A 27,000-nucleotide genomic window follows, 5' to 3' on the forward strand; every position below is an offset into this window, starting at 1 on the left:
TGACTGTGGTTTTGAGCAAGAGGTCAGAAATGAGAGCATTGTAGACTGGTTATTATACGGTATTAAAGGCTTCCCTCTCAAGGGCTCAATTTCTCCTTCTCTAAATAGATCACTATGAGAAATCTCATCTTATTCTAATGCCTCCCTGGTTCTAGCATTCTAAATCTTTAACACTTGCAAAATCTAAGGTCATTATTTTAGATAATTGTATAAAGGTTCAGGGTTTCCATATCAAAGCATATTAAGATTAATAAATGCTAATTTCCCAAATTCCTAACATGTAAAAGTTCTGTCTGAAAGATCAGTTCAATAAATACTTAAAAACATTCAGTCAGGAGTCGGGCAGTAGCACAGCGGTTAAGCGCAGGTGGCGCAAAGCGCAAGGACCATCATAAGGATCCCGGTTCAAGCCCCGGGGCCCCACCTGCAGGGGAATTGCTTCAGAAGCGGTGAAGCAGGTCTTCAAGTGTCTATATTTCTCTCCCCGTCTTCCCCTCATCTCTACATTTCTCTGTCCTAGCCAACAACAACAATAACAATAACTACAAGGGCAACAAAAGGGAATAAATATTTTTAAAAACATTCAGTTATTTGTTTACAGCCAGTGGTTTTCAATCTTGGACAGATTATGTCTCAGAGAATGTAAAGGAAACAGAAATGAAAGGTAGATTTTTGCTGCTTTGTATCTCCAAATTTTAAGTAAGTTTTCATTAGGCACAGGATTCCATAATACTAAAATCAAAAATGACTAAAAGCATACATGTTAAAAAGGCAAATATACAATTATGCTTAATCCAGATTATCAATTTTTTAAATTTCTTTATTGAGGAATTAATGTTTTACATTCCACAATGAATACAATAGTTTGTACATGCATAACATTTCCCAGTTTTCCTTATAACAATACAACCCCCACTAGGTTCTCTGTCATCCTTCTTGGATCTGTATTCTCCCCCCGATCCCCAACCCAGAGTCTTTTACTTTGGTGCAATACGTCAATTCCAATTCAGGTTCTACTTGTGTTTTCTTTTCTGATCTTGTTTTTCAACTTCTGCCTGAGAGTGAGATCATCCCATATCCATCCTTCTCTTTCTGACTTATTTTACTTAACATGAGTTTTTCAAGGTCCATCCAAGATTGGCTGAAAACAGTGAAGTCCCCATTTATAGCTGAGTAGTATTCGACTATATATATATACAACTTGCTCAGCCACTCATCTGTTGTTGGACACCTGGGTTGCTTCCCCAGATTATCAATTTTTTAAAAAAGAAGAAAACACTATAGACTACAGTTCTTGCTTAAGGATTAAGCATTTAAGAATTGAAGAATCTGGGCCTAGAACCCAAGCTGCTTGGCTCCAGAATTCACTACCATTTATAAAACTAAGACAATACAGTGTTTTAATATAGCATTTTAATAATAAGCAAGTTTTAAAGAATGATATAAATCTTCAAGTGAAAAAACAAATCTTCAAGTGAACTGGTGTAGGAGTTCACTGGGGTAGTATGCTGCTTTTACATGCATGAGACCCAGGCTCAAATCTGGCTCCCACCACACTGAAGGCAGCTTCCATGTTAACTCCATAGCACTGTCTATCAAGAAAAACTAAATTAAACAAAATCTTCAAGACTCCCAAATGCATTCAGAATAAACTTGTTAGCATCATATTTTCAAGGCTATTTGCAACTCAACCTCAGATCTGTGTCTTGTGCCGCTAATCATCAGAAACACTACATTATAGTCAGGCTGTAGTCACTGCCCCCAGTCTCTCATATTTTATTTTACTTAGTTATTTCAGAAAAAGTAGGTACTTTGCCTATAAGCACTTTGTGTACCATACCTCTTTTTATCCACATGACACGTGAAGCAGGGAGTATTTGTGGATTTTTCAAAATTATCTTGTAGAAATTACATAGCTTCCCCAAAACATACACACAATTATCAAATGAGTATCTGAAATCAAATATTTGAGTAGTGACTCATAATTTTCAGTATACAAGTCTTTCACTTCTTTGGTTAGGTTTATTCCTAGATATTTTATTGTTTTTGTTGCTCTAGTAAAAGGAATTGATGTCTGGATTTCAACTTTTTCTAACTTAGTGTTTGCATAGAGGAATGCCACTGACTTTTGTATGTTAATTTTGTAGTCTGATACCTTACTGTATTGCCTGATGATTTCCAAAAGCTTCTTGCTGGATTCCTTAGGTTTTTCTAGGTATACTATCATGTCATCTGCAAACAGTGAGAGTTTGACTTCTCTTCCAATCTGTATCCCTGTAGTTCCTTGCTCCTACCTGATTGCTAGGGCAAGAACTTCCAACACTATGTTGAATATTAATGGTGATAGTGGGCAGCCCTGTCTAGTACCTGATCTGAGGGGAAATGCTTCCAGTTTTTCACCATTGAGTATGATGTTGTTTGTGGGTTTGCTATATATAGACTCCACTATCTTCAGGAATTTTCCATCTATTCCCAGTTTTTGTAGTGTTTTGATCATAAAGGAATGTTGTATTTTGTCAAAGGCTTTCTCTGCATCTATTGATATGACCATGTGGTTTTTGGTCTTGCTTTTATTGATGTGGTGGATCATACTGATTGATTTACGTACATTAGACCAACCTTGCATCCCGGGATAAACCCCATTTGGTCATGATGAACAATCTTGGTCATGATGAACAATCTTTTTAATATACTGCTGGATCAGGTTGGCTAGAATTTTGTTCAATATTTTAGCATCTTTGTTCACCAGAGAAATTGGTCTGTAGTTTTCTTTTTTGGTTGTGTCCCTGTCTGCTTTTGATATCAGAGTGATGCTGACTTCATAGAAGCTGGAAGGGAGTATTCTAGTGTCTTCAATCTTCTGGAAGGCTTTTAAAAGTAGAGGTATTAGTTCTTCTTTGAAGGTTTTGTAGAATTCATTTGTAAAACCATCTGGTCCAGGACTTTTATTTTTGGGGAGATTTTTGATAACTGTTTCAATTTCATTAGCTGTGATGGGCCTGTTCATGTTTCCTCTTTACTTAGTTTTGGAAGTTGGTAGGTATCTAGGAAATCGTCCATTTCTTTCAGGTTCTCTAGCATGGTGGCATATAGTTGTTCATAGAAGTCTCGTATGGTATGCTGAATTTCTGTGGTGTCTGTTGTGACATCTCCTCTTTCATCTATGATCTGATTTATTTAGGTCTTCTCCCTTTTTGTTTTGTAACTCTGGCTAAAGGTTTGTCGATTTTGTTCACTCCTTTGAAAAACCAACATTTACTTTCGTTGATCTTTTGCATGGTTTTCTTATTTTCAATGTTATTTCTGCTCTAACTTTAGTTATTTCTGTCCTTCTGGTTGCTTTAGGGTTCCTTTGTTCTAAGTCTTTAAGATGTACAATCAGGTCGCTTATTTGTGCTTTTTCTTGTTTCCTAATGTGTGCTTGTATGGGTATGAACTTCCCTCTCAGTACTGCCTTAAGCTGTGTCCCAAATATTTTGATAACTTGTGTCTTCATTTTAATTGAACTCTCGAAACATTTTTCCATTTTAAATCTTCAACATGCTTTATTTTATTTCATTTATTTATTCCCTTTTGTTGCCCTTTTTATTGTTGTTGTCGTTGCTGGATAGGACAGAGAGAAATGGAGAGAGGAGGGGAAGAAAGAGTGGGGGAGAGAAAGAATGACACCTGCAGACCTGCTTCACCGCTTGTGAAGTGACTTCCCTGGTGGTGGGGGAGCCAGGGGCTCGAACCAGGAACTTTGCGCTACCTGCGCTTAACCCAATTTGCTTAACCTGCGCTACTGCTCAATTCTCCCAAGTTTGAAATCTTGTACTGTGCTTTGTTATAGTCAATCCACAAATACCTAATAACTTCATCTTTCTCATCTGTACCAATGATTTCCAAATCTCTGCCCTTCTGATAATAGTAGGCTCAATTAAGGTCCTTACTATATAACAGGCACTAATATCTAGCTCCAATTGTCTATTTTCCCTCCATTTATAATTAGTTTATAGACAACCAACTTAATCCTTCTGGTCCTCATGCCATTTCTCCTCTGTAGCCCACCAGTTTATTTTGATGTTCCCAAAATGGAAATTTTGATATTGACTTTTTCTATTTCTTCATATTCAGTTATTATAATAGTTCTCAAACTAAGCTACCTGGAAGACTGACTATCTGGGAAGTATACTATGGTACCAAAAATGGCCTCTTCAAAATTTGCATTAAAAAAATGAAGGTAATTTCAAGTTTTTCTATCAGATTTTTCTTAAACCTTTCTTACTTGTTATTCTCTGCCTATTCAATAATATAAAAATAGTTTCTGATTTGGGGAAATGTAGTTTGAAATTTAATATATAAATATTTCATAGTATTCCACAGACTACCCTGATTTTTTAGGTACTCCATCACCTGAACATGCTGGAGCACTACTGAACTAATAATGTGTAGCTCGTATTACTGCTAAATTGTTCTTTCCTGTGGCATGTGAAACTTTTCCTAGCAGGAAGTCAGAACAAGGTGGGAAAGGTCAGACCAATTTGCCTGAGAAAACATTAAGAACTAGGCCATAAGAATACTCTGAATTTCTTCCTCCTCAATTCTATCCTAAGACTATCCTCTGTCACCAAAGAGAATAACCAGCTTATAGGTAGAAAGAAACAAGTCTCAATGATATTCTAGTCACAGCAAGAGAGACATCCCAGGCTGCACTCTCCAGTTAAACCAGTACATTCTCAATTCTTTCTCTGCAGATTCTCAGTGTTTACTCCAGGGATAAAAACATAACATTAGCTGAAAAAAAATAACACATATATAAATATTTATAATCCCAAAGAGCATTTTCCAAAACCACAGGACCTGTATATTATCAGTTATTTAGAACCAGCACAAGCAAAAGTAGTTAAGAGTTAAATATAGGAAATGACTTACATTTGTGGGCATGGTGTGTGGACACATCATAGGGAGAAAAGAAATTGTACTCATATGACATCTTGTAAGTCACTATTTTCCTAATAAACTGATTTTCTCAAATATATGAAAATACTGGTTATATTCAAGAATGAAATTCAGTCAGTACTAAACTTCTACACTTTATTTATTTGGTATTTTTAGTTACTTAACTCTTATGTGCCACATGCTCTGCAATTCCCTCAAGTTTTCACAGTATGCAAGATTTCCCATAGCTAATTCCACAAAGTTCAGACATGAAAATGAGATAGTACATCAATAACAACAACAATAATAACTACAACAATAAAACAACAAGGGTAACAAAAGGAAGTAAGTATTAAAAAGAAAAAAAAATGAAATAGTACCAGTTAGGGCTCATAGGGGCCAGGTAATGGCGCACCTGGTTAAGTGCACACATTACAGTTAGGGCTGATACACAAATTCTTTTTTTTTTCCCCCACCATGGCAATCTCTAGGGCTTGGTGCCACAAATCCACAAAAATCCACCATTCCCAGTGGCTATCTTTTTCCTTTCCATCCCCTATTATGACAGAAACAGAGAGAAATAGGGCAAAAAAGGGGAGAGGAGAAAGAGGGAAATAGAGGAGTGGGGCAGTAGTGCAGGGGTTAATATATTTGCTTTACTTATCGTGCAATTGAAAGACAAAGAGAATTTATGAAAGGTTTGGGAGTCAGGCGGCAGCGCAGTGGGTTAAGCACACGTGGCACAAAGCGCAAGGACTGGCCTAAGGATCCTGGTTCGAGCCCCCGGCTCCCCACCTGCAGGGGTCTATCTCTCCCCTCCTCCATTTTTCTGTCCTATCTAACAACAACATCAATAACAACAACAATAACTACAACAATAAAACAAGGGCAACAAAAAGAGAAAATATTTTTTAAAAAATTTAAAGTTAAAAGAGGGAAAAAGAAATAGAAACACCTGTAGCCTGCTCCACCATTCATGAAGCTTTCCCTCTGCAGGTGGAGACCAAAGGCTTAAATCCAGGTCCTTACACTTAGTAACTTGTACACTTTACTAGTAGTGCCACTGCACAGCCTCCCAAGTTCCACAAAATAGATCAGGAAAGGATAGGCAAGTGCTCAGAGAAGGTTTCTCTAAAGCTTTAATTTGAGCTAAAACATGATGAGTAAGCAGAAGTTAAACAATGTTATATGTATATATGTGTAAAGGTGGGTAAAGTGCTATAGATGAATCTGGAGTCAACTAGAATGGAGAACAGTACCACACTCAGTCACAGAGATCTGGGCTCCACTACTCTTAGGCCCTAGGCAAACAACATTTCCAGCTCTAGTCATTTCATTTGTAAAAGGAGTGAATAACAAAAAGAATTATGGTGAGGGTTAGATAAAACACTGAATATAAAGTTAACAAAAGTACTTAGTATAAGTATTCATGTTAAAAAACAAAAACATTTAATAGGTTCTAGGAGATGGCCTAGTGGGTTTCAGTGTATGCCTCACTATGCACACAAGACCCTGGGATCAATTCCCAGTACTACATGGGAGAATTGAGGACCACGGGCTCTCCACAAGTGGTAGAGCAGTGCTTGAGTGCCACAGCCTCCCTCCTCCCTCCTCCCTAGCCTCACCTCAAAACACAGAACAAAATGTGAAGAAGCTGTTCAGCGGTATCATACATGCACAAGGCCCTGGGTTCATCCCCTGGTACAGCATTCAAGAAATAAAGATAATCCAATGAACACTGATCATTACATTGATATTAACACAGTCCATGTGTCAAAGGGACTTGTCAGGTTACATGTGTGAATTTTTATCTGGAAGCACTGTCGTTGGGGAGATGGCTCAATGGTAGAGCCCAGAATTTGACCTGGAAGCTTAGGGAGCAACTGAAGGATTATCAGCTGTGAACTGACCTGAGCTCATCTGCCCCTCAGAAGGTTCACTTCACATACTGTGTGGAGACTGACTAGAGATAGACAAAGTTGGTAGAAGGAATACAGTAGGTGGTCCGGGAGGTGGCACAGTGATAAAGCTTTGGACTCTCAAGCATGAGGTCCCTAGTTTGATCCCCGGCAGCACATGTGCCAGAGTGATGTCTGGTTCTTTCTCTCTCCTCCTATATTTCTCATAAATAAATAAAAAATCTTTAAAAAAAAAAAAAAAAGAAAGAAAGAATACAGTAGGGAGACCTACAGCCAAAGCCATTAATTTTGTTATTTTTTTATTTTTATTAACGTTATTTACTGGATAGTAACAGCCAGAAATCCAGAGCCAATAGGGTGATAGAGAAGGATAGAGACAGAAACACCTGCAACACTGTGTCACCACTTGCAAAGCATTCCCCCTGCAGGTGGGGATCAGGGGCTTGAACCTGGGTCCTTGTGTGTTGCAACGTGCACTTCACCAGGTGCACCACCACCCAGCCCCTAGTATTTATTTACTTATTTATTTATGCCACCAGGATTATCGCTGGGGCTCAGTGCTGGCACTATGAATCCACTGCTCCCTGGGGCCTTTTTTCTTTCTATTTTAATCTGATAGTACAGAGAAATTGAGAGGGGAGAAGGAGAAAGACAGCTGCAAACCTGCTTCACCGCTCCTTAAGAGTTCCCCCTAACTTGTGCGGTCCTTGAGCATAGTACTATATGCACCTAACTGGATGCACTCCCACCTGGCTACAAATACTGGGATTATTATCTGATTATGAAGACTTAATTTTTTTTTTGTCTCCACAGTTATTGTTGGGGCTCAGTGTCTATACCATGAATCCACTGCTCCTAGAGGTCATCTTTTTTCCATTATCGTTGTTGCTGCTGCTGTTGGATAGGGCAAAGAAATTGAGAGAGGAGAAGAAGAGGGGGAGAGAAAGATAAGACACTTGCAGACCTTCTTCGCCACTTGCCAGGCAACCCCTCTGCAGGTGGGGAGCCGGAGGCTCGAACCAGGAGCATGCCAGTTCTTGCACTTCCTCTCCCAAGACCTAATTTTCTAACACTACTTTTCACAGCTTTCACCAATACTTACTCTTAAACTGATGATGATGTCATACAAAACAAAACCAAATAAACCACTCTTCTATTGAAGCAAGGTAATCTTTGTTCCTATCTTTAGTTATTTTGCCATTCAACACACATACATTCTCACTTTCTCTCCCCCACTCCTTCTGCAAATGGAGGAAAGGAAACTTCATCTCTTAAAACATATCTCAGAAAAAAGATTAAGAAATACATTCAGGAAATTGGCATCCTTAAATAGAACAGCAATGTGAGTTCTACAAAACAGGAACCAAAAGCTACAAGAGAAATAGAAAAGATAATGAAAGTACTTTTTAACATAGAAGGAATTGGTCTATATCCTCTAAGAAACTGATACATTTGACCAAACATAAGAAACCGCTAGAAGGAAAAAATGGGTGACTTTCAATTGGTCTATATCTTTAAGAAACTGAAAGGAGTGGTCCGGGAGATGGTACAATGGATAAAGCACTGGACTCTCAAGCATGAGGTCTGGAGTTCAATCCCCGGCAGCATATGTACCAGAGTGATGTCTGGTTCTTTTTCTCCTCCTATCTTTCTCAATAAAATAGATAAAATCTTTAAAAGAAAAGAAACTGAAAGGAATGGGTGGGAGTAAATAGCATAGTGGCTATGCAAAGAGACTCATATGCACCACCATAAAAACCAGAGCTGAGCAGTGCTCTGGTAAAAAAAAAAAAAAAAAAGTGAAAGGAACTAAAGATATGGACAACTAAATGCAACCTATGGCCCCTAATTGAACCCAGACTCAAAAAATAATCTAACAATTTAAATTTGTTTAATAAGGATTGTAAGTTAAATAATATTGTATCAGTGTTAACTTTTTTTAACATGGTGCTGATCAATGAACCAAGGTCTTGCAAATGTGTAACATAACCCAAAAAAAATTTTTTTTAATCTATACACTTAGAGAAACAGAGAGACCAAAGTATCTGTTCCAGCATCCACAGAGATACCTTTGGTCTTGTCCAGGATGCACTGAAGTGGTGCCACGGATCAAACTCAGGGCCTCATGGAATAAGACATGTGCTAAGCTATCATGCACACCCAATGTGAAGTTTAACAGTATAGAAGTATTATGTCTATATAAAAGAATATAATTGAATATATTTGCTCTCGGAAGATAAACACTCAGGCGGGGGGTGGGGGTAGATAGCATAATGGTTATGCAAAGAGACTCTCATGCCTGAGGCTCCAAAGTCCCAGGTTCAATACCCCCCCACAACAAGCCAGAGCTGAACAGCACTCCAGTAAATTAAATACTCATACTAAAGCATAAAACATCATGATCATGGCTTCTTAGTTAATTTGTAAAAAAATAAATCTGTGTATATAACAGAGAAGGGAGAGCAAGTATGTGTGTGGAGAGGAACTAAGAAATCACTTATCCCATTTATACTACAGGGAAACATTACTTTCCAATTTCCACTATTTATGAATAACAATTTTAATGTTCAAATAAAGATTTTTCCCCCCGTTCCCCACCTGCAGGGGAGTCACTTCACAGGCGGTGAAGCAGGTCTGCAGATGTCTATCTTCCTTTTCCCGTCTTCCCCTTCTCTCTCCATTTTTCTCTGTCCTATCTAACGATGACGACAACAATAATAACTACAACAATAAAAAACATGGGCAACAAAAGGGGCTGGGTGGTGGTGCACCTGGTTGAGCGCACATGTTGCAATGTGCAAGGACCCGGGTTTGAGCCCCTAGTCCCCACCTGCAGAAGGTGAAGCAGGCTTGCAGGTGTCTGTCTCTTTCCCTCTTTGTCTCCCCCCCTTCCCCTCAATTTCTGACTATCTCTATCCAATAAATAAAGATAATAAAAAAATTTAAAAAACAAAGATTTTCCTTGATCAGTCAAATCTGTAACCATGATGCCAGGCAACAGTGCACCCAACTGAGTGTACACATTACCATGCACAAAGAGCAGAGTTCGAGTACCCTGCAGGGGGGAAGCTTCATGAGCAGTCAAGAAGGGCTGTGTCTCCCTCTCTCCCTCTCCCCTTCTCAATGTCTCTATGTCCTATCAAATACAAGGAAAAAATAAGGAAAAATTGGCAGCCAGGAGCAGTGGCTTCGTCATGTAGAAACAAAGCCCTGAGGCTGAGCCGTAGCATGGCAAGTTAATTGCACATGGCGCAAAGGATCTGCCCAAGGATTTCGGTTAGAGCCCCCAGCTCCCCACCTGCAGGGGGGTCACTTCACAAGTAGTAAAGCAGGTCTGCAGGTATCTTTTTCCGTTTTCTCCTCTCTCGATTTGTCTCTGTCCTATCCAATAACATTGGCAACAATAACAACAGAACAACAAGGACAATAAAATGGGAAAAATGGCCTCCAAGAGCAATGGATTCATAGTGTAGGCACCAAGCCCCAGCAATAATCCTGGTGGCAAAAAAAAAAAAAAAAGAGCACCATCAATAGCCTCTTTTCTTAATAAAGAATGTTTAACTACTTTCCTATAGGGGAGAGAAGGAAATGGCATTTTCTTTTTTTTTAATTTTCTTATTATCTTTATTGGATAAGACAGCCAGAAATCAAGAGGGAAGGGGGTGATAGAGAGGGAAAGAGACAGACACACCTGCAGCACTGTTTCACCACTCACAAAGCTTTCCCCCTGCAGGTGGGGACCAGGGGCTCGAACCTGGGTCCTTGAGCACTGTAATATGTGCACTCAACCAGGTGCGCCATCACCTGGCATTTTCTTTTTAAGATTTAGTCACAAGAGAAAGAGATGCTGTTCAGCTCTGGCTTATGATGGTGCCAAGAACTGAAGTTGGGACATCAGAGTCTCCAATATGAATAGTGGTGTGCACAGTCGTTAATGCTATTTCTCCGGTCCATTGAGATATGTATTTTTAAATATTTATTTATTATTCCCTTTTGTTGCCCTTGTTTTAGTGTTGTAGTTATTGATATCATTGTTGCAGGACAGAGAGAAATGGAGAGGGGAAGACAGAAAAGGGGAGAGAAAGGCACCTGCAGACCTGCTTCACCGCTTGCGAAGCAACTCCCCTGCAGGTGGGGGAGCCGGGGGCTCGAACTGGTACCTTTACACCAGTCCTTGTGCTTTGCACCACTTGTGCTTAACCTACTGCGCTACCACCCAACTCCATCATTGAGATATTTTTAAGAAGAATTTCTATATTTCATAGGCCCATATGAAAATATTTAAGAATGCGATATGACATCTGACACCTGCTTCAAAGTCATTCAGGGCCAGAGGAAAAAAAGAATTATAGTTAATTATCTGTTAAAAAAAAGAAAAGCCACAAATCAATGTGTTGAAGCTGAGTGATGGGTATGGGGAGGGGAGCTCATATCACTATATAGACAGTTTAATTTTCCAAAATAAAAATGTTTAAAAAATTATTAAGCTTATTATTTCTTAAAAAGTAGTAATAAGCTTAAGCACCCAGCAAAAAGAAGTGAGAAACTATGCTAGAAAGACTAGAAGTGAACAGTGTTATTAGCTAAACAGAGATGACTATAAATGAATAGTATCTTTCATAAATCTGAGTAAAATTTTCAAACATCACTAGTGAATGAGAATGCAGGGGGTCTGTAGGAGGCTCACCCAATAGACATGTGAAAGGAGCCTGGTTCAAGCCCCAGGCCACCATATGGGTGCACCTGGAGGAGAGAAACTTCACAAGCAGTGTAGTTCTGCTGTGGTGTCCTCCCATTCTTCATTTATTTATTGTCTCTTACTCTCTATCTAAAGGGAAAAAAAAAAATGGCCATCAGAGTGGTGGAGTGGTGTTGGTACTAAGAACCAGTGATATTCCTAGAGGCAAAAAGAAAAAAAAATGTTACTAGATATTATCAATTCCAATTATTTGCAACACTCAGTCTTAGGCTTCCTTTCTCCCAACCAACAAAATGAATTGTTCCGCTTATGTTTGAATTAGACATTAGAATAGTCTTCCAGATAAACTCAATAAAATGCACAGCACTTCATCCTAAAATACTCAAGGAAGCAGTTTGTCAAAACAAAAAACAAAAAAACATACCCCCAGCAGTGGAGAAATGTTAAGGGCAGATGGCCAGAAGGTTCTGAACTCCAATTCCATCAGACCCAGAGAAAGAAGAGGAAAAAAGGACATTCAGAAGTAGCAGTAGGTGTAAGTGTGACTTAGAAAGAAGAGAAGCCAGGACCAGAGGGGAATAAATGGGCAAATAAACACAAATGTAAATAGTTACAGAAATAGTGAACCCACATCTGTGACCTTGGGAAAACTACTGCAGTTTCCATTGGAGGGAATGGGGACACAGAATTCTGGTGGTGGGAATGGTGTGGAATTATATCCCTGTTATCTCACAATTTTGTAAATCAATATTAAATCACTAATAAAAAGAAAAAAACACTAAAAAGAACACACACGCTTTTGACTTTTTTTAATCTGAAAGTTGTCCAGATGGGTGTTCCACTCTCTCCAAGAAATATTAATGATGGCCTTCACTTATGAAACAGTCATTTGTGTGCTGAGCACTAGACAGATCACTTTTAATCCCAACAACTCAGAACGTATTAGTTTCTTTTTTTTTAATATTTATTTTATTTATTTATCCCCTTTTGTTGCCCGTGTTTTCTTGTTGTAGTTATTGTTGTTGTCGTCGTTGTTGGATAGGACAGAGAGAAATGGAGAGAGATGGGGGAAGACAGAGAGGGAGAGAAAGATAGACACCTGCAGACCTGCTTCACCACTTGTGAAGCGACTCCCCTGCAGGTGGGGAGCTGGGGGCTCGAACTGGGATCCTTACACCGGTCCTTGCGCTTTGCGCCACCTGCGCTTAACCCGCTGCGCTACAGCCTGACTCCCAGAACGTATTAGTTTCTTTCTTATACATTACAGAGAAAGACACTCAAAGTTGGAACACAAATGGAGATTCTGTATGGTTCTAGGGACCCAGACCTGAGTGTCTCCACACCCACATAGTCTCAGTTCCTCTTGGGCCCTAGAGTACAAGAACCGTTTGCTTGGAGTCAAACAGAATCTCTAGATTGGTTTCTTTCCTCTTTTTTTATTCAGTCCTGGCTAGATCAATGCAACATCCCTGAAACCTTTCCTGCAGCTAAAGTGAGTTCAAACAGTTTCCATACCCCTCTCCCCTCTCTAAATCTACATGGGCAGATTTCTCTTCAGCAAGTTAGCCCAACCCACTTTCTTTAGGTCTTACTCATCTAACAAAGAATACACATTCACTGTGAAGCCTTTAAGATTTTGTTCTTTTTTCATTTAGGACTAAAACGCCTTCTCCCAATTATAACTTTTCACTTTTTCCTCAAAGAAGCAAACACATTATATAGCTAGTCCTCACCTTCCAAACACTCATTTATAATAACTTTGCTAACCTTGGCAAGTCATCTTTGATTCTTTTTCCTCTTACATGTAATTTGTCGCTGAGTCTTGTCAATTCTACCTAAAATCTCTCTCAAATGTATCCTTTTTTCACAGTGAAAAGCTCAGCGAGGATCTGTTTTTTGCAGTATAAACAGTTCCATAATCCAGTGGTTTCCAACTTTCCCCATGTATTCTTTCCTAACAATCAAAAACAAAATCTAATGTAGATGTATTCGTAAAGTATAAGAATATCTTACTATACTTATACATTAAGCATATACTCAAAAAAAAAAATTTGAGGGTTACCATAAGAACAAGTATAAGCTCTTAACATTTTTTTCACAATCTAGTAGATTATCTTGCACAAGCATCACTAAACTGCTGCCAAATCTGATATTACATTCCCAGTTCAATCCTGCAATGGCATAAGCTCACTTTTTCAATTTTGTCCCCTATAAATTCTGTCCACATCTTATAATTCAGCTATCTTGGTTAGCTCCCTCTATCTTTCCCATATAAAGTTTTTTTTACATGAAATGCTCTCTTCTTCATTGATTGTCACAATTGATATACCTATCTCTAAAAGAAAGAAATCTTGTGGTCCAGGAGGTGGCACAGTGGCTAAGGCACTAGACTCTCAAGCATGAGGTTCTTGAGTTCAATCCCTGGCAGCACATGTACCAGAGTGATGTCTGGTTCTTTCACTCTCTCTCCTATCTTTCTCATAAATAAATAAATAAATAAATAAATAAAATCTTTCAAAAAAAAGAAATCTTAAATGGCATAATCAGTTTGCAGATAAACTTATGGGATACAATCTATCCTTTTTATAGAAACTTGCATATTTTGAACATATCTTTTGTTACTTCCTGTACCAGGCTCCTCAAGTTCTAAATATTTGAAAAGAATGAGTATGGCTTCCAAAAGTAAAGAAGACCAACTTTTACTTTGCTTTCTTTTGGTTTGTATTTCTTCTTTATTTATCTTTCCATTTTCCAACCAAAAAATACTTTTAAGCACAAAGGAATGTTGCAAATCTAACGATTATTTAGCCCTAGGGCCAGGAAAAAAAGCTAAACCTTTTTTTAAAACCTTTCCAGTCAGGAGCCTACAAACAAATTTAGTAGACTGAATAAAAATATTTTCCTCCAAGAATATGTCATTTTACCTTCCCTATGCCCACCTTCCAATCTTCTACATCAACTCCTGCAAGCTGACCACAATGACTAAGTTTAGGCTGATGGAGTTCACACCAATATATTTTTCAGAAGCCATGAAAATATAAGTGGCTGACTCTGGGCACTGTATTGGGAAGCTCAGTCTCCAACAAGTCTTACCTTTCTACCTCCCTCTGAGGTCTTTTGTGCAATCTACTGGGGATGGAGGTGGGGGTGAGGGGAACTGTGATGGAGAGAAAGCAGAAGACACATTAAATGGAGAAACCCTAAAGAGAAAAAAAATCACATTTCAATTTCTAATCTTACTCTGGAGAAGGGGAATCTGTCAACTATGCTATAAAACAGGTCTCAAAAAGAAGCAAGTCTACTCTGCATTTGGGTAATGGGATCATTTAATGAGCAGTCCTCCATCCTCATCCCCCAAAAAATATTTGCAACAAGGTTAGGCTGCTGTATTGGTTATCAATGGAATGAATTTATCCCATTTCTTCTTCTTTCTATTTTGTTAGACAAGACAGAATTTGAGAGGCAGATGGAAGCGGGTGGTTCCAAGCCAGGTCCTTGCACATGGTAACGTGTGCACTCAACCTCAGTAGGCTCTTTCTACACAGGGAAATGGAGAGGGCAGGACAGCCAGGAGCTGGACTGGGCATGGGGGGGGTGTCGCAGAGGAGGCAGAGGCCCCCCACCTTATCCCATTTTTTTCCCAGAGTTCATAGGCAGAGCCACTACTCCAGCCTGGCGGTGTGTGTTATCCTATTTTTTTTAAAGGCATATAATGTCCATGGTTCTTGCTTTAGCAATTCCTTCTCCAAATCTCATCTTTCAGTTCAAATTTCAACCTCTTCTGAGAACCCTATTGTCTGTCTACTATCTTTTATTTTCCACATAACTTGCTTGAGTCTATCAAAATCAAAATGAGCAACCACTTCACATAAAGTGCTAAAATTGCTCTGGAAAACAGTTTGAAACAGTTCCTTAAATATAATTACCATGTGAGCCAGCAATTCCTCTCTTAGGTAGCATCCCAAAAGAAATGAAAACATGTCCACACAAAGTGTTCAAGAAACATTATTCATAACAGTAAAAGTAGAAACGATCCATATATCCATACAAAAGCGTATTCAGTAATTAAAAACTTAAGGGAGGGTTGGGCTGTAGCGCAGCGGGTTAAGCGCAGGTGGCGCAAAGCACAAGGACTGGCATAAAGATCCTGGTTCAAGACCCCGGCTTCCTACCTGCAAGGGAGTCGCTTCACAGGTGGTAAAGCAGGTCTGCAGGTGTCTGTCTTTCTCTCCCCAACCTCCCCTCCTCTCTCCATGTCTGACTTATCCAACAATGATGACATCAATAACAGTAACTACAACAATAAAACAAGGGCAACAAAAGGGAAAATAAATGAAAATACATAGTTTAGGGAGTCAGGCGGTAGTGCAGCGGGATAAGCACACATGGCGCCAAGTGCAAGGACCAGCATAAGGATAGCGGTTTGAGCCCCTGGCTCCCCACCTGCAGGGGAGTCACATCACAGGTGGTGAAGCAGGTCTGCAGGTATCTGTTTTTCTCTCCCCATTTTCCCCTCCTCTCTCCATTTCTCTCTGCCCTATCCAACAATGATGACAACAATAACTACTACAACAAAAAACAAGGGCAACAAAAGGGAATATTTATATATATATATATATATGGATGGATATATATATATATGTGTGTATATATATATATATCGTTTTTAAAAACTTGAGATACTCATACACTAGGTATAAACTTATGAACCTTGGGGCCTGAACAATGGCACAACCAGTAAAGCTCACATATCATTCCCAGGGACCTGGGTTCAAGCCCCTACTCCCCATCTGTAGGGGGTACACTTCACAAGCAGTGAAGCAGGTCTTCAGGTATCTGTCTCTACATATCTCCCCACTCCAGTCAATTTCTCTATCCTGTCAAAAAATAGAAAGGAAAAAAATGGCTGCTGGGAGCAGTGGATTCATCATGCAGGCACAGAGCCCCAGTGATAACCTTGGTGGCAAAATAAGAGAAAATAAGCAAATAAATAAACTTATAAACCTTTAAGTAAAAGACAAAGTTATGTGTTGCATAACTCTTATAAAATACCCAGCACAAATGAATCAGCAACTGAAAGTAGATTAGTGACCATCTATTGAAAGTTTTTGGGTAAAGAGGAATGGGCTGTAGTGGGTGTGAGGCTTCTTTCTGGGGTGAATTAGACAGGGCTGACCAATGACACTTTTATAAGTATACTAAAACCATATAATTGCTTTAAAAGAATGTTTGTGTGCATGATATATTTCAATAAACTTATTTTGAGGATACCACAACCTATAAGGCCCTGCTCAGGTCCCTGACTTTCCTCCTCTCTCTTTCACTCACTCTACCTCTAATCTCTCCCATCAGTCACTACTCAAACTCATTGGTTTTAAAACAGTCCCTGAAATAAATCTAAGGCTTTATGGCCTCATGTTATCAATATATATTCTACTCTTTTAAGATTTTATTTATTAATGAGAATGGAAAGAGAAACAGACATCACTCTGGTACATGTGTTGCTGGAGATTGAACTTGGGACCTCATGCTTGAGAGTGCAGTGCTTTATACACTGCACCCCCTCCCAGACCACTATATTCTACTCTCCCATTAAAATGACAAAGTTTGCTAGAACTTTTTTTCCCCAGGACCATGCATGATACCACTACTGAGAAGTCTCCCCAGGACCAACTTTCACACTATTCATTTGAGAGAGAAAGATACTCTGGTACGACTCCATCATCTCTGGTGTTCCCATGTGGCACCAGGGCAAGAACCTGAGACCTGGAGTATGGCAAGGTGCCTGCTCTGCCAGGTGAGCTATCTCCCAGCCCTTTGCCCAGACTCTCTACATTCCTAATGACCTCCAAGTCTCAGCCCAACAGTAAGCCTTTCCTCACTACTCTATCTAAAATAGGACCGTCGCTCCCTCATTCTCTCAGCATCTGGTTTGCTCCTTTATAGAGCATCCACATACTTGCTTTTTCCCCTCCATCTGTCAGGTCTCCTAGACTATTAGCTCCATGACAGTAGGAATGAACATGCATTATTCACTATTATAATTCTTCCAGTGTTTAACAACTCCTGGTACCTAAATGCCTCAAAAATGGTCATTCATCTTTTTAGTGTCCTAGTGCAACATATCCTTACATATAGAGCTCCCACCTAAGACTACCACTGACTGCCATCATCACTACCACAGCTACCGTCAACACCATGACCACTGCCATCAAATGCCCTTCCCTCCATCTCAACCACCCTCACCCTCTCTTCTCACCCTCACCACTCTTTTCTCTAAACTTAAATTCTATCTTGATACCTTCCTTAACCTCTCCTTAGAAGACAGACTCTCCTTCACATATTCAGCTATTTATTACTAGCTGCATACCACCACAGTAGTGATCTTACTGTATAAACTCAGTTTAGTTTTGGTTTTTGTGAGGAATGAGCATAGAAGGGGCTCATTTTGTTTGGCATTTGTCTCACTAACTTTGGTAGTCTTAAAGAAAATTCTTTTTGTGTTCCCACAGAGCCCATTAACAGACACATAATATAGTGCTAATTATGGTAATAATGGCTAACATTTTTTGACCACAGAGGATGTGCTTGACACTCTTCTCAACTCTACAGTAAGTGAGCAAATGAATAAGTGGGTACATTTTTTTTGTCACCAATCTAAAAGAATCAATAGTCTTAACAGGGAAAGATAGGGATTCAAGTTAATGCAGAATAAATACCATCACAAAGCCAAGCCAGCTGCTTCATCCATCCTATGGCTTCAAATATTAAGAGTATGCTTTTCTGAGTCCATAAATGTCAGGTTTCTTTAAACTCACTTAGAATACTTCCTTTGATTAGTTACAATCCACTTCCTGCCCTTGGTGCCTGGAGTCAATTTCAAGGATGTCACCACAAGCAATATTTAACTGCCACACCATTTCCTGCTGTGTGGCTACATTATCAGTTAAATTACTTCATATTAACCACATTCCAGTCCATTGGGATCAATCAAACACTAAATAAGATTTAAATATACCTGCCAAGATTGCCAACTACCACAGCTTTTCTTTGAGCGACAGTGAAGGCAGAGAGGCAGAGAGTGAAAGAGAGCACAGCACCAAAGCTTACCGCAACGTAGTAAGGGCCGGGCTCAAACTTGAGTCAAGTACATGGCAAAGCAGCACACTATCCAAGTGAGCTATTTCACCACCCAACACTACTCCTTTTTATCCCTCTAAATGATCAGACTCACCGGAGCTTTCCGAGGGGTTGCATACAAAATTGTGGACTTACTTTCCTTTGTCAAATAGATGTTCAGCTGGAAACAAAACAACTTTCCTTCATTAAGCTGTACATGACAGGGATGGTGTGGAATTACACCATTACCTCGTAATTTTGTAAATATTAAATCATGGGGGCCAGGCAGTGGGGCACCCATTAAGCACACTAGTACTATGCACAAGGATCAGCACAAGGACCTGTGTTAAAGGCCGCATTCCCTCACCTGTAGTACTCCCCTATCTGCAGCAGGGATGCTTCACAAACTGAAACCCACTGGCAGGTGCCTCTTTCTCTCTCTCTCTCTCTCCCTTCCTCTCTGTGTCCCCTCCCCCTCTCAACTTCTATCAAATAGGGGGGGGAAATGATCATCAGGAGTGGTGGGTTCACAGTGCCACAACTGAGCCCCGGAGATAGCGCTGGAGGCAAAAGTAAATTAAATCACTAATAAAAAAATTACATGAAGTAAACTTTCCCTTTTGTTGCCCTTGTTTTTTTTATTGTTACTTATTACTGTTGTCATTGCTAGATAGGATAGAGAGAAACGGAGAGAGGAGGGGAGACAGAGAGGGAGAGAGAAAGACACCTGCAGACCTGCTTTACCCCTGTAAAGCAACTCCCCTGCAGGTGGAGAGCCAGGAGCTGGAACTGGGATCCTTACTCCTGTCCTTGCGCTTAACCCACTGTACTACTGCCCAGTCCCCTAGATGATTCTTTAAAAGTATTTATTTCAAGGAGTTGGGCGGTAGCGCAGTGGCTTAAGTGCACATGGCGCAAAGCGCAATGACCAGCATAAGGTTCCTGGTAAACCCAGCTCTCTGCAGAGAGGGGTCGCTTCGAAAGCAGTGAAGCAGGTCTGCAGGTGTCTATCTTTCCTCCTGTCTCCCCCCCCCCTCGATTTCTGTTCTATCCAACAACAGCTGTAACAACATCCACAACAAGGGCAACAAAATGAGAAAAATAAGCCTCCAAGAGCAGTGGATTTGTAGTGCGGGCACCGACCCGCAGCGATAAACCTGGAGGGAAAAAAAAAAAGAATCATCTGACTAGACGTGGGACCTGGGCAATCTGGATTAAAAACTTAAAATCTGGGGGCCGGATGGTGGCACACGGGTTAAGTGTACATGGTGAGAAGCTCAAGAACCTGCTTAAGGATACAGGTTTGAGACCCCAGCTCCCAACCTTGCAGGAGGGTCACGTCAGAAGCAATAAAGCAGGTTTGCAGGTGTCTATCTTTCTCTCCCCCTCTCTGCCTTCCCCTCCTGTTTCTCTGTCCTATCTGACAATTACAGCAACAATAACAACAAAGCGGAAAAAGTGGCTGCCAGGAGCAGTGGATACACAGTGTGGCCACAGAGCCCTACTGATAACCCTGGAGGTAATAAAAAGAAAAAAACTTAAAACTCTTCCTCCTGAAGATCTGAAGTAGCAAAATTGTTCCGAACTACTCAATTCAGAGCCTTAGTTAGGATCTCAATTCAGATCCTAACATATTATATAAATGTATGTCATAAACTATTGCTAAGCAATGTTACATGCCAGGTACTGAATTTGAGACGGGACTCGAGTAAAAACAACCCTGGCTGTCAAGAAGTTTATACAGGGGCTCATATGGTAGACAAACAAGGAACTTCACTTAGTGCTGATAGTAATGAACACAAGGAAGCACAAAATCACAGATGAGGGGTACCTGGTCTAGGTTATAGAGCTGGTGCATAATAAGGGACACTCATGTTATGCTGGGAGAGGGCTATACATGGATGAAGTGGTATCTGGTCTACACAGGCTATGAGTATAGGTGAAGGGTTCCTGGTCTAGGGAAGAACGTGAACAGATGAGTGGTACTTGACTAGGGAAGAAGTATAGGGCAAGGAGCTGTCATCAGGCAGGCTTCCTGGGGATGGTATCTGACCTTAGGTCTATAAACTTTTATTTGAAAAATGTGGTTAACAGTACCCACACATAGAATAGTTGTAAGGATTTCATGAAGTGTTTCACATGGCTCACCCGCCACAGAAAATGAACTCAACTGCTCCTGAGAGTCTGATCAAGCACTAAATCTCAACACCTGTGCCTTGTAATTCACCTGCTTTACTGATCGTAAGACACACCCACTTTACAATTACACACAGTACTGTTTTTAATCAACCTTTATTTTGTATAATGAGATGATGTAAAAAACCTGCCCTGCACTTCAACAATCTAATTTCTTAATCAAAGTTTTCTTGTTCATTACCTGAAACAGTGTTCTCTGTACATTTATGGTATAAAATACAATTTTCTTAGTCTTTTTATTTATTTATTTATTTATTTATTTATTTTTAACCAGAGCACTGTTCAGCTCCAGCTTATGGTGGTGCGGGCTATTGAACCTGGGACTCTGGAGCCTCAGGATGAGAGTCTGTTTGCATAACCATTATGCTATCTACCCTCCAGCCTTTTTCTTAGTCTTCTAAAAGATGAAGGGAAAAAACTAAAAATTACTGAGCTTTTTTTTTTTTTTTTTAATATGGACCAGGTAGTCACTTCCATAGTATGTTCACTGCTTAGCATATAGGCTTCCCCCACTTTTTCCTTGGGAAAACAGTGAAAGAGGTATTTTATGGGTCGTAGCCAAAAGAGATGGAATTTGAGCCCTGATCTGATTTCAGTGTCAATCCGACTCAGGCACATAGCATCAGATGCAAGAAAAACAAATGTAGGCATAGACAGCACTCTTGCTTGGAGGGCTCCAAGGTGCTCTCTGCCCTTTCCTCCAAGCCCATCTGACAAAGCAGAGCCTACACTTAGGATTTCAATTCACTCAGCTGAAAACCTTGAGTTTCTTTCTTGACAAGATGAATCTAAAAACTAAAGCTGTTTCCTCCCAACAGGAGCACCTAAGCACGTTTCTTCTTTTGCCACCTGTTCATCCCCATTCCTAGCTGCAGGCAGAAGTTGCACTCAACTGTCACTTTAAACCACTTTTTTAAAATATTTATCCCCTGTTGTTGCCCTCGTTTTATTGTTGTAGTTATTATTGATGTCATCGTTGTTGGGTAGGGCAGAAATGGAGAGAGGGAAAGACAGACCTGTTTCACCACTTGTGAAGGACTCCCCTTGCAGGTGGGGAGCCAGGGGCTCAAACCAGGATCCCTTATGCCAGTCCTTGCGCTTTGCGCCACCTGTGCTTAACCCGCTGCACTACTGCCTGACTCCCAAACTTTTCATAAATTCTCTTTCTGTCTTTCAATGCATGATAAGTAAAGCAAATACATTTCCTGAGCCTACATTTTTTTTTAATCACAGAGCAGTCTCAAGACCAAGTAAGCTATTCTTCATACTAATTTCACACTTAATACAATTTCATGCATTGTTAAGTTTTCTTGCCCAAGTGCTTGTTTTATTAGAATAATGGGTGCCACAAAACTTAAGAACCTTCCAGAGGCTGGGTGGTGGCACACCTGGTTGAGTGCACGTTACAGTGGCAAGAACCTGGGTCAAAGCCCCCACGCCCCTGCAGAGGGAAAGCTTAAGTGGTGAAGCAGTGCTGCAGGTGTCTCTCTATGCCCCCCTTCCCTCTTGATTTGCAGCTGTCTATCCAATAGATTAAAAAAAAAAAAAAAAAAAGAACCTTCCAGAGCAAGGCAGACCAGATGCCTAGTCATCTGAACGTCTACTTGTTGATTTCCATGCTGGTTCAGCTAACTGCATCTAAACTTCTCTGCAACTAGAAGGGAGCATCCTCAAGCATCCTCTGTGACTCTAAGGTGGCTCTGGCAAAGTATTTCTAAGTGCTACTGAAACCCAGGTTTACAACTCTTACTTGGAAGAGAGAGCTAAAATTAGATAGCCTTCTTAATCCCAAAGTTTCACAAACCACTTGTTTTTACCTTTAAATCTCTCTAACTCTTGTTTGGAGTGTACTTGCAACATTACCCACCCACCCCCACTTCCACATAATTAAAACATCCAATTCTTCCACTTTCATAAACTTCTCTAATTTCGTTGAGCATCTCGGAGCTAATACAGCACATACCAGACACATTTCATGAATGCAACACCCAAGTCAGCGGAGGTAAAAGGTTAGGCAAGCAAGTCCCACTGCAAGGAATGTGACTAGTCGCAATGTTAGAATAATGATTAAATTTCGCCCTTAAGGTCCTTCCCTTTACAAACTTCCCTAACATAACTCAAAATGCTGAAATAAACACATTCCAGACCTTCTTGTAAGAGTTTAAAATATCCTATGAAAGCTGTTGCAGAGAAAAGCCAATGTTGTCCAATTTGTTATTAAGTCGCCTTAAACAACTCTTAGTCATAGATAAAGAACATTTGTTAGTGATTACTGATATGGCATTTCAAGTTCTGGAGCTGAGGCAGGGAGAGGCCAAAAGACGACCTGTCTGGGAAGGGAGATAGAGTCCACTGCAATACGCCCAAACTGGACAGCGTGAAAGTTGCACTTTCCAAAAGCAACTTCTAAGGTCTAGGAGAATAACAATGTTTCTTTGGGTTCTGAAGTTAGATGTGCCAACCATTTTCCCCTGAAAACTCAATCTCCCACCGGGGACTCTGGATGAATGAAAGACTGGGGGAAATTGCCCGGCTTGGATTACAAAACCTTTCCCGTGGTTATCAAGAAAGATCAAGTGCTCAATTACAGCACAGGGGTATCTTCCTTCACAGCCTTTGGCCCTTGCTGTGTGGAGACTTCCACAGATAAGCAGAGAAATTGGAGGAAACAGGAGGCAGGGCCTTCCTCCCTGGCCTTCCAGACCTCAAATCCCTGAGGGGCCCCTCCCTCTGAGAACCTCGCACGACTACACGGGGCGGGGGTGTAGGCCTTGGGCACTCAGGCAGCCACCTCTCAGGAGCTGCCTAACTCAGGGGAGCCCCCCAGACACGCCCATTTGGGGAGTTACTTCCGGAGATTTCTCGCCCTCCCCCCAACAGTTGTGTGTTCATTTACAGCGGAGGGGGACACCTCAGAACCCCAGGAATTCCCGCCCTCAGGTGAGGAGGGGGCACGTGACCACCGGCGCGCACCCCGCCCCCGCGCCTCCCAGGATCGCCATGGCAACCGCCCCCTCCCCGCGTGACGCCGGCACGCGGGGCGCCCCTGGGGTCCCGGCAACAAGTCCCCCGCGTGGCCCGCGGCCTGTAGCCCTTGCCCGGCCTCGCCGCCCCGTGCCCGGCCCGGCACCGCCCGGCCCGGCCGCACTCACTTGATCCTGGAGCCCATGGTCCCCGGGCCTCCTCATGGGCCCGCGGGCCCCGCTCGGCGCTGCGCTGCCTGCCCGCCCGCCCGTGGCCGACCGGCCTCCCTCTGGTGCTCTCTCCCCGCCCCTTCCTCCCTTCCCTCAGGATAGGCCCGCCCGATCGAGGCTCGCTCCCTCGCCGCCGCCGCCGCCGCCGCCTACTGGGGCTAATGCACTCGCTCCAGCCCGGCGAACGCCATGGTCCCCGGCGCGCGTGCCCGGCGCGCGCCGCCCCCTCCGCCTCTCAGTCCGCCACCGCCGCCCGCCCGCGCCGCCGTCGCCCGCGGGGGCTACCGGGAAGTGTAGTCCCTCTGTGGGAGGCGGGGCCGCCTGAAAGCTGCGAGGGGCTGGAATGCTGCCTCTGGCTATCTTTTCTGCTCTGTGCTTGCTGGCTCTCACCGCCTCTGCGCAACTTCCTGATGCAGACCCCTTATGACCTCCATGCCAATGTACTTACTCAGAAACCTCCACATCCAACCCCCAGAGAAGATCTTCAGGTCACCTAAAGAAACTCACTTATTCCTGCTCTACGGAGTCTTCCCATCTCACACCTCCATGAAAATATGTTCTCCCTTTGAGAAAAACCTACACTTTGCAGCAGATTCCTTAAAAGAGCCACAGGCCCTCTTCTGTCACACCCTTCCTCTCCGCATAGACATTACATGCCCACAGAGAAGCTTTATAAGACGCATTATAATTAATTCTGCTATGTCCTACCTCTGAGAACACCTGCCTCCTTTCATCAGCCATTTGGGAACACCAAATTTAGGGACATAAGACTCATCTGACCCTAACAGTCATTGATAGAGATTAATTAACACAAATGAAAGTGTTTGAAAGCAAGGATCACCAACCTGCAGCTACTTACCCCTGATCTACCTTGAGCACTTTCCTGAATACACATATTTCACCCCCTCTAGGCATGGAAGAATCTCAAAGGAAGCAATAATGACAGCTTCTGTGAGCAGTCAATGAGTGGGTGAGTGTTCTCTTAAAATGAAGCAATATATTTTCTCTACATGGTTAGCACCAATCCTCACAACAATCTTGTGAGTTTCTATCCCCTCATTTCACATAGAGGAAACTCAGACATGTGCTCATTTCTATAATTAGCATCTAGTGAAGCTGAGATTAGGTTCAGGTTGAGTAAGTCCAGACACATGTGACACAATTATACTTTAGCTTGTAGCACCTTTGGCCACAAATCCGAAAACTCTGTGGGTTCATGGTTCACTGTTGAAACTGGATTTTGCTTTTCTCTCTTCCTTTCCATTTTTTTCTTTTTCTTTCCCTATTTTCTCAGTGATTATGTGTCCTGAAAAGCTCCCTTTTTCCAGTTTAACTCTTATCCACCCGTGGAATGACACTCCCTCCCCCACCTCAGAGTTACTTCAGTAGGTGATCTTAGGTCCTAGTCACAGACAAAAAGAGTGCAAGGAGAGGTACCATGGAAGAGTCTCACTTCAGAGTTATATTCTGCATAGTGATAGTTTCTCTCTTTTGTCTTAAAGTTATTGAAGACAAAGGGTGAACATTTTTTTAATTAGAGCCCAAACAAAAAAAAAGTGAAAATGTGCAAATTTCCATTCTGAATTCAGACTCTTGCATCCAGACACCAACACTAACTTATAAACACCCCCAGGAGCAAAGCTCAGCCAGACAAACAGGGTCTTTGTGGTATTTATCCACCTTGTTTCCTATGAACCCTCTCCAAGGAACAGTTGTTATCAAGATCTTCCCTGGAATGAGCAGCTAGTTCAAAAGCCCTGAGCAGGAGACTGTAAATAAAATAAAGTTATTTGGTAGAAGGCAAATCTGGCTGCTTTTCAAAGGAGGTTGTAGCCATCCTGGCCACAAAAATGTCTAGGTGTCTATTGGGTGGTGTGTGTGTGTGTGTGTGTGTGTGTGTGTGTGTGTGTGTGTGTGAGATAGGAAGAGACTGGAGGTTATATAACATATCTGTCCAAGTGGCTTCTGAGACTTAATGCTGGGTGGTCTGGGGAGAGAGCGCTGGGCTGGGAGTTAGGAGTCTGATTTCAAGTTATATCTGTATCACTAACTAGCAGAGAGATCTTGAGCATATCATTAAAAATTGTCTGATTCTGTTTCCTTCTTCATTAAGTGGGTATAAAAGATAATGAATAGCTCATATCATAAAACAGAGTATGATAACAGGCATTAGAGCACAGTCTTGGGTGGGGGGAGCTGGAGGCTGAGGATGACTCATGCAGTACTACACACTTTTTAAAAAATATATTGGGGGGGGCGGTAGTGCAGTGGGTTAAGCGCACATGGTGTGAAGCGCAAGAACCAGAGTAAGGATCCCAGTTCAAGTCCCTGGCTCCCCACCTACAGGGGAGTTGATTCATAAGCAGTGAAGCAGGTCTGCAAGTGTCTATCTTTTTCTCCCCCTCTCTGTCTTCCCCTCCTCTCTCAATTTCTCTCTATCCTATCCAACAACAGCAGCAATGACAACAATAACAATAAATACAACAACAAGGGCAACAAAAATGGGAAAAACTGGCCTCCAGGAGTACAGGCACCGAGCCCCAGAGATAACCCTGGAGGCAAATTATATATATATATATATATATATATATATATATATATATATGAAATTATCTTTATTTATTGGATAGAGACAGACAGAAATCAAGAGGGAAAGGGGGAGATAGAGAAGGGGGAAATAGACTTGTGCAGCCCTGCTTCACCACTCACAAAGCTTTGACCCTGCAGGTAGTGGGGATTTGATCCCAGGTCTTTGCACACTGTAACATGTGCACTCAACTAGGTGTGCCACCACACGGCCCCACATAGTTTTTATTTATTTATTTATTTATTTATTTATTTATTTATCTCCAGGGCACCTTCCTCCTCCCCCACTCCCCCAAGGATAATCACCATAGTTCTCTCAAGGTCTTAGAGACAAGTTGGCTATTTTTTTTTCCTTGTAACTTCTGAG

The 27,000-nt window shown here is 41.4% G+C and overlaps 1 protein-coding gene across 9 annotated transcripts in view; it reads right to left on the reverse strand.

Moving 5' to 3' along the window:
- The window catches only part of DENND1A (DENN domain containing 1A), a 600,479-nt gene extending 576,225 nt beyond the window's left edge, over positions 1 to 24,254 (reverse strand). For 4 of the 9 annotated variants that reach the window (XM_060200131.1, XM_060200132.1, XM_016185023.2 and 1 more), the window contains exon 1: positions 24,006 to 24,254. Coding sequence is in view for 7 of the 9 variants with exons in the window: in XM_060200132.1 (XP_060056115.1) it covers positions 24,006 to 24,022 (17 nt within the window). In the remaining 2 variants the exon portion in view is untranslated. The remainder of the gene's footprint in view (positions 1 to 24,005) is intronic. The other 5 variants (XM_060200129.1, XM_060200135.1, XM_060200134.1 and 2 more) reach the window with 2 other exon arrangements.
- Between the last annotated feature and the right edge of the window lie 2,746 nt (positions 24,255 to 27,000).

This window comes from Erinaceus europaeus, chromosome 10 (assembly GCF_950295315.1).
Source record: "Erinaceus europaeus chromosome 10, mEriEur2.1, whole genome shotgun sequence".
Taxonomy (NCBI): domain Eukaryota; kingdom Metazoa; phylum Chordata; class Mammalia; order Eulipotyphla; family Erinaceidae; genus Erinaceus; species Erinaceus europaeus.